Source organism: Dasypus novemcinctus, chromosome 2 (genome assembly GCF_030445035.2).
Source record: "Dasypus novemcinctus isolate mDasNov1 chromosome 2, mDasNov1.1.hap2, whole genome shotgun sequence".
NCBI classification, from domain to species: Eukaryota; Metazoa; Chordata; class Mammalia; order Cingulata; family Dasypodidae; genus Dasypus; species Dasypus novemcinctus.
Window position 1 is genome coordinate 138,313,679 of NC_080674.1, and position 8,669 is coordinate 138,322,347.

Below are 8,669 nucleotides of genomic sequence, written 5' to 3' on the forward strand. Positions count from 1 at the left end.
TTTAAGTAGGCCTAAAATATCTACAAAAGCTAACATGTGTTAGGTAAGAAATTGTGTCATGTAAGATGATGCTAATTATTATAAAAGGAGAAATAATGAATTTGAATGGATACCCTATGTCAGGTCATAGCCTCTTTACACAATGAATTAAATGAGAAAGTTAATTTTTGAAAAATAGACCTATAGATTTTAGTTTATTCAGCTCTCATCTAAAGTAGTCATTTGATCAGTGTGAAGTATAGGTGATACTACAGTGTAATTATGTGATGTCATTGGATGTTTCACATAAGTAACTTTTATAGATTGGTGAAAATGTACCCACTTAAGAGCCAAATTTTTCTCATTTAAACCCTTTTGCATACAAAAATAAGTTAGGTAAATCATCTTTAGACATAGTATATTCATTCACTCAGGATCATCAGTGATAAAGCATCTAGACATCATGCTTTATATGATAGTAAGTGCTCAATAGGTATTTGATGAATAGGTTAGTGAATAGATCATGTCTCTTCTCCCACCCCCAGAATTATGGAAATATGAGGCCCTCTGAGTTGATTCCATGTGTTTCTAGAATAAATCGCCAGCTCTGACACTTTTCACTGTTAGGCCACCGCCTCTGCAACCTCCTTATTGCTCTAGCAGTCTAACCTGATTCTCTAATTCTGTACTTCCATACTGCTTCCAATTGATGGTACACTAAGAAGAGCACTTTACAGTGTGCCAATGATTTTATGTGCCTTTGTTTCAGCACACTTATGCTGAGTGTCTCTTATGCATTTACCACTGTTCCAGAAGCTGGGGGTATAAAAATAAATAAGAAAATATCTCAGCATTTATGTATCTCACAATTGTATCAGAAAATAGCCTTGTAATGCTATTAGTATATATTATTATCTTAACCATTTACAGACATGAAGTCTGATATTAGATCCAAATTAATTAATAAATAAACCTGGACTACAAGTCTTTGAACTATCTGACTTTTATTTTTTTCAGTCAGACCATTATGATTGTATCAAGCATTGAAATTTTGCCACATGGCGTTTTAAGATTTATCTTTGGTCCAATTTTATACTTTCCTATGTCTGATTCTGTTCTAAGTAGTGGAGTGATCATGTATGTGAGGTATCTGTAAATTAAGATACTTGAGGTTGAGTTACCAAAAGTTGAGTTCATCTGTATACTTTTGACTGTTGTTGAAAAGTTACCAAGTGCCTTGTTGATTACAAAACTGACTTTTCTTTTTGGTATTGGAAGAGAGAGAGAGAGAGAGGGGAGAAAGGGGCAGGGCAAGTGTGGCACCAAAAAAAAAAAAAGTTTCAGAAAAACTACTAGCCTCACCATTTGGCCTCATCATCAGAAGAAAATTTAATTTATAAAAGTATACTCATAAGAAATGCCCTTCTGATAAAAGTAGCCCAGCTAAAATGTTGGAAGAGACTCACTTATTTGCCTTTGAACTAGTTCCTGGCTTCCTTTTTTTTTTTCACCTTCCTTTCTACTTTGTTTCTTCCTTGTTTTAGGTTAGCTCCATTCAGAACCAAATGCAGTCCAAGGGAGGCTATGGCGGCGGAATGTCTGCCAACGTGCAGGTGCAGCTTGTCGACACCAAGGCAGGATAGCCCCGGCGCGCTTCCCCAGTGAGTACCTCCAGCCGGGTGCTGGGGCGTCAGGGTTTCTACGTGGCCAACAAACAGCTGGCTCCAGAGACAGCCTTAATTAAACCCTTGGGTTAAAATTTTTTTTCCTTCATTTTTTAAATTATAAACTACTGGAAAAAGCAAAACGATTTTATTTGGCTATCTTAGAAGGGTTGGCCATAGGCAGTTAACCACATTTTTTAAATGTTAGCTTTAGGTTGCTCTTTGCCTCAAGAAGAACTTTAAATGCCTTAAGCCTCCAGGTGGGGAAGGAGGCTCTTGACTGAGCTTTTGTTGACTAGATACTGCTTATGTGACCTTTAAACAAGAGTGAAATTACTATTTTGAGTGCTGTAGGTAATCTCATGAGTAGTGAAGTAATTTTATGTTTTAACATTATTTATAAATCTGTCATAAACTTTTCAAATTAAAAAAATGATAAGAAAAGACAGCATTAAAAAGGATGACCGTAAATGTGTAAAAACAATTTGGATTTTTCTCTTGGTTTTATAGGTAATTAAGAATTTATTCTTTAATTTTTTTGTCTTGTGATTGTTTTTCTTTTCTTTCCTTTATTTAAATTACAAAAAAAGAAGTGTGATGGCGTCTTATTCATCCTCTTGTGATTACTCCAGTGAAATGTTACTGTTCTGCCTTGAAGAAGCTTTTATCAGAAGAATACTGCATTTTCTACAGTTGGCATGCATGCATTTGGACTCATGGACAGAGTTCTTTGGATTGTGGCTTAATTTTCAGTTTGTAAATCGATATGGATCTGATTGTAGCATGACCTTTTTTGTGAATGCTAGCACCAGTTGAATTTTTTTTTCTTTTAAACTTTTCTCTTTCCACCTCCCACCCTTCGCCTTATTGGTAAGCAAGGGTCTGCTATTATTTGTTGTCACCATTTATGTATATTTTGAAAGGTATGAGGCCCACAAGCACAATGATCATTTTTACTCATTGCAAACTTCAACAGAGTAGACATCTGCATGCTTTATGAAGTTGCTTTGTATGGAAGCCCATAGGTTGCTAGAAATTAAAATTTCTTTGCTGCCAGGGGCTGATGATACTGCTGCTATTAGAGAAAGTTTAGCTGTGGTACCAAGTCACATCGGTTTCACAGAAAAAGATAACTATAGCTTAATTATTTTAGAAGTATGACTTTTGGGTCTTTTTTATTAGAATTGCAATAAAAGAAAAGCTTGCATTCATAAGGCATTCTTTCTGTTGTAAATGTTCCATATATTTATTTTGAGAGGTGATTGTAGACAGGTGTGGTAATGCATCTGAGTGTTATGGTAACTCTCCCATCCAGTCTGTTTCTGAGTAGCATCATCTTCCTAGTTGTTTAATTACTTGGTGTACTCACTCTTTTTATTCTTGTTTTATTTTTGTTTAATATTATGGTATCCAGTTGTTTGCAGTGGCAGTTTGTTGAACTTCAGGCCTCTGCTACTAACTGTAGACCCCCAAAGACATTGATTGCCTTTCTGTATCCTACAAAATTTGGGGCCATGGTAGTTGTCAAGAGCACCACACTGACCTGGCTGAGTCATTGCCAGTGAAAACAACTGGATGTCACTTTTTATGGTATTGGTAAGAAGCCTTTGCTCAGGTTCCAAAATATGTTCATCCTTTCACAAATTGTGAACAATGTATTTTAACATTAAACAGTTCAAATATTTCTGTAAATGTTTCTCCTTCCCTTGTGGGGTTTTGTTAACCCAGAACCAGTGATTCATGTTCTCATTAAAATGTTTGTCAAAAGTCCAGTTCAGCCATATCTGCCAACATTTGACAGGTTTAACATTTCATTCAGCAAAGTGGACTTAGCTGAGAACTTATTTAGAGAGTTACATGGAGTTAGGTTATCAAATAAAGAAAGAGCAATTGTTTTCCGCTTTCTTTTAACCCTTTCCCCTCACCTAAGTCTGAGGATCTTGTGAAACAGGTAACTGAACAAATGTTAGTTTTTTTGTGACAAAACATGAAAGCATTTCTCCCCAGTTCTTTGAAGTTCACTTACCCAGCACAGTGGGACTCCAAATGACTCTTTACTTGGATTTCTGCAGTTTCCAGCCTTTGGAGGTCTCAGAACCAAGCAGAGAAATCAGTCTAGAAAAAAACAATTGGCTCTTAGGAGTCACATACTTAGTAATCAAAATAGGTATTTTTCAGTTTGTTTAATAACTTCTAAACCTTGATTCATTTGCTTCACTGATTCACTGTGTGGACATTGTACCCTGGGATTTGCCTGAGCACTCTTGTCATTCTGCCCAGCCAGAATCAGTTCCTGCCAGTGACAGTGCTGTGTAAGCTCTTTATTGGCATTGTCAGTGCTGATGCTATTTAGTCTATTTCTGACTTTTAAAATTAGTGCAGTTTTTTTGAACTTCTCATGTAACTCCTGGAACAACAAGAAAGGGGCCATGCTCCTTTTTTCCCAATTCATGTTTTATTTTATTTTATTTTTCTTTCCATTCTGCTGTCTTCTTGCTTCTCCAAGGACCAAATATTTCCGTGAGCATTGAGTGTTCTCCATGGTAAGCCAAAGGCTGGACCCTTCAGCCTGTAGCTGTTCTGCTGCTGCACCAACTTCACAGGCACAGCAGCCACACTGGGCACAAGAGCACTGCCAAGGGCTCTTGGGAAGGTGCCAGTCAATGCAGGAAAGAAGAAAGTGATGAGAGAGAGGATATTAACCTTAGGGATCTTTGCATGTGAAGGTGGGGCAGCTTTCCCCCATTCACAAGTTGGATTGTAAAGCTTTTCCCCCCCAGAGCAATATATCTCATTTTAAAATGAAAGCTAATTATATAAAAAGGCTTTTCCTACTAAAAATTCATTAGGCTATTAATACTTTGTTGAAATACATGTTAACAACTTTTAGGCCAGAGAAACTGAAAATTTAACTAATCACATGGATTCTTTTAACAGTGATCTGCATTCTATAAAAGAGGTACTTTTCCATGATGCAGGGGTGAGATGGTGCCAATTAGCATAAAGTGGAAATGTTAACTACTGATTTAGGTTCAGCATTTCCAATGCAGCATTATCAGTGGGCTTTTAAAAATACTTTGTGAGTATATTAGCTTTCACTTTTGTTATTAAATTATAGAAGTGTCATTATAGAGAGCAAGTTTGCCTTGATTTTGTTTAAAATGCCGTCTGCTCAGCACCAGGAAGATAAAATTGACATATTTTTATAATATAAGCATACTTTTTTTGTACATTGTGTTCATTCTTGAATAAAGTGAGTTTAGTGTTGGCTTGTAGATATTAAAAAGAAAGTATTGATTTTGATTCAATAAATGTTTTCTTTCAATACTGGTTTGCTTTTTCCTTTCAGTTCCTTTGGTTTATCTTTTCTTTCATGGAAGCATTTTTACTAGCGTTCACTTAGAGCATCTTTCAGTGTTCCTATATTTTTTGTTATAACTCCTATTGTACAAAACAAATTTATCACTTTTCTCTTTAAAATGAATTTAAACTTCCAGAATTACAATTTTTTTTTAATTTTTTTATTTTTTATTGACTTTGTAATAATATTACATTAAAAATATATATGTGAGGTCCCATTCAACCCCACCCCCCCACCCCCCCTCTCCCCCCCCCAACAACACTCGTTCCCATCATCATGACACATCCATTGGATTTGGTAAGTACATCTTTGGGCACCTCTGCACCTCATATACATTGGTTCACATCATGGCCCATACTCTCCTCTATTCCATCATGTAGGCCCTGTGAGGATTTACAATGTCCGGTGATTACCTCTGAAGCACCATCCAGGGCAGCTCCATGTCCCGAAGACGCCTCCACCTCTCATCTCTTCCTGCCTTTCCCCATACCCTTTGTCCATTATGTCCACTTTTCCCAATCCAATGCCACCTCTTCTATGTGGACACTGGATTGGTTGTGTCCATTGCACCTTTATGTCAAGAGGAGGCTCAGATTCCACCTGGATGCTGGATGCAATCCTCCCATTTTCAGTTGTAATCACTCTAGGCTCCATGGTGTGGTGGTTGTCCTTCTTCACCTCCATCTTAGCTGAGTGTGGTAAGTCCAATAAATCAGATTGTAGGTGCTGGAGTCTGTTGAGGCTCAGGATCTGGCTATCACATTGTCAGTCCAGAGATTCAAATCCCCTAAATATATCTTAAACCCCAACATTAACTGCACCTCCAGCACATTAGCATGAAAGTCTTATGAAGGGAGATCCCATCTGAGTCCAGATTCATCACACATAAACACCATTTCCAAAGAGGGGCCATCTGCCCTGGTAGTTAACCCCATCGGCCATGACCATAACTCCCATGGGTCTCTTTAGCCCTCAATGGAACCAATATCTGGGGGTTGTATCTGCTTTATCTGTCTCTCTGACTCTGCTCAGTTGTGCATGAGGGCAAACCTTCTGCCAGCCTCCAGACTCTTTTTTAGAAACTCGTAGCCATATAAACTCATTTCTCCTTTCCATTTCCCCCTTACTTTAGGTCAAACAGCATTTTAAAGTCATGGTATTTTATATAGACATGGATATTCTGCTGATCCGCATTGAACCTTCCGTATAAGGTCATTTTCCAGTTGCATCATCAGTTGGTAGTTGATAGTGGTCCCTCGTTGCCAGGGAGGCTCATCCCCGGGTGTCATGTCCCACGCTGGGGGGAAGGCATTGCATTTACATGCTGAGTTTGGCTTCGAGACTGGCCACATTTGAGTAACATGAAGGCTGACAGAAGGAAACAGAATTACAATTTTAAGCTCCACAGTTTACCTTAGAATTTAACAAATGTCTAGTCAGAATGAACCATAAATGTTTGAAAATAAGACTTTTTATTTTAAAAAATCTTTTTTTTTAAGACTTATTTTCTTTCTCTCCCCCCTGCCCTGCCGCACATTGTCTGCTCTCTGTGTCCATTTGCTTTGTGTTCTTCTGTGTCTGCTTGCATTCTTATCAGGTGACACCAGAAATCTGTGTCTCTTTTTGTTGTGTCATCTTGCTGTGTCAGCTCTCTGTGTGTGCGGTGCCACTCCTGGGCAGGCTGCCTTTTTCGCATGGGGCGACTCTCCTTGCGGTGCACACTGCTTGTGCGTGGAGTGCCTCTACACGGGGGGCACCCCTGTGTGGCATGGCACTCCTTGCACGCAGCAGCATTGCATGTGGGCCAGTTCACCACACGGGTCAAGAAGCCCTGGGTATCAAACCCTGGACCTCCCATGTGGTAGACAGACTATCAATTGAGCCGTGTCTGCTTACCTAAAAAATCTTTATATATGGGTGGGGTGAAAGTTATTCAGGAAAGGTAGGTAAAAAGTGGAAATAAATTGGAAAAGCTTTTTTTGTTTTTTTTTTAAATGGTATGTTTCTCCAACTTTCATTGCCTACCAACATCACAAATGAATAGCTGATTTTTAACAAAATTAACAAATATTTGAATTTCAGTGCTGAGTCATCACCTTGTCCTCACAGTATTATATATAGCCTTGAAATTAGTTAAAATTAAATGAAATTAGAAATTCTCTTCCACAGTCATACTCACCACATTTCAAGTGCTTAATAAAGCTTCACGTAGCTATTAGCTGCCTTACTGGACGGATATAGAACATTTCCATCATTGAGGAAAGTTTGAATATTGCTGGTTTAAAGCACTCCTAAAATAGTTTAGGACTGTGGTTGCCATTCAGGGCGATGTCTGGAGACGTTTTTGGTTGTCCCAAATGGGAGAAGGGCCACTATGGCGTATAGTGGGCAGAGGGTAGGAGGTATGAATAGGGCCCACAATGCACGGGACAGCCCCACATACACACACCACAAAGATTTATTTGGCCCGAAAAATGCCACAGTTGAGAAACCTGATTTAGAATAAAAATCTGTATGTGCACACTTACAAACACTTCCTGTACAGACTCTTCATTGCATTAGACCATGTGCATATATCATTAGGGTGTTAAGGAAAGTATTTCAAAAATTTTGATAACTTTTGTCCTTATCTCATGGCCAAAGACTCTAGAAGGAAATAGGACTTAAAATGAAATTCTTTAAAAAATAAAATTCTGACAATCCAATTAGCCATTATCCTAATCAAGAAGATACTAAACAACCTCACTTTGCTTCAGAATATATGACAGCCAAAAAATTTTACAAAGACCACATCTGCAGGGTTAATGAGCTTGATTGATTGGGGACAAAGTAAAAACCAGAAGCAAAGTTTTTAACAGGGAAGCTTACTGTCAGCAACGTAAGTGACAGCCAATAACTAGAGAAATTTAAAAATTATTTTTAAAACTTAACCTGAAATACACAGTAATCAAAAGACTAATCAGTTCTATATACTAAATATAGGGAAATGGTTATATAAAGAAAAGCTGAAATAACAGGTTAAAAAAAATGCATCATCAAGAAAGTTAAACAACATTTAATTTTTATGAAGGTAAAGTTTTACACATTTCATAAATGTAAAATCAAATGTTTAAATTGGTTAAAACAAATCTTACTGGTTAAAGGGGGAAATCTTCAGCTTTTCAGAAAATTAAATCATGCAAAAAATGTTGTATTAATACTTGATATTTATACCTAATGATATCAAATGAGGTTGCTTTGATGTTTAATTGTATGCTACCCTCTAAAAAACCTGGAACTGGCTAGGAGAAGGAAAAAAGATCAAAGTTAATTTTAAGCATTTAATCAACCTGGAGCAAACTTAGAAGAGGCAATGGTTTAAAAAAAACCCCACAAAACTACAATATATGAAACATTTACATTAAATTACAATTCAGTACTAAATCATTTCATCATGCCTTTCAGGAAAATGAAACACTAGTGAAAGTGAAATGGCTAAGTTTCTGTCAAAGTATATTACTAAAGATTTTTATCATTTCAATTTGTTTTCAAACAGCTTGTTGATTTTTTAAAAATACTAGTTTTCTGTCAAATGAGGAATGGGTAAATAAGATATGGCATATCCATACAGCAGACTATTACCCACCAATAAAAAGAAACACTGGTATTATACTTGCCGTACCACA

General features: G+C 37.2%; 1 protein-coding gene across 5 annotated transcripts in view; it reads left to right on the forward strand.

Moving 5' to 3' along the window:
• Positions 1-4,970, forward strand: part of CDC42SE2 (CDC42 small effector 2) — a 120,432-nt gene extending 115,462 nt beyond the window's left edge. For all 5 annotated transcript variants that reach the window (XM_071209814.1, XM_071209823.1, XM_071209819.1 and 2 more), the window contains 2 exons: positions 1,524-1,640; positions 2,234-4,970. In XM_071209814.1, the coding sequence (XP_071065915.1) occupies positions 1,524-1,622 (99 nt within the window). In that variant the 3' untranslated portion in view covers positions 1,623-1,640; positions 2,234-4,970. The remainder of the gene's footprint in view (positions 1-1,523; positions 1,641-2,233) is intronic.
• Positions 4,971-8,669: the final 3,699 nt, after the last annotated feature.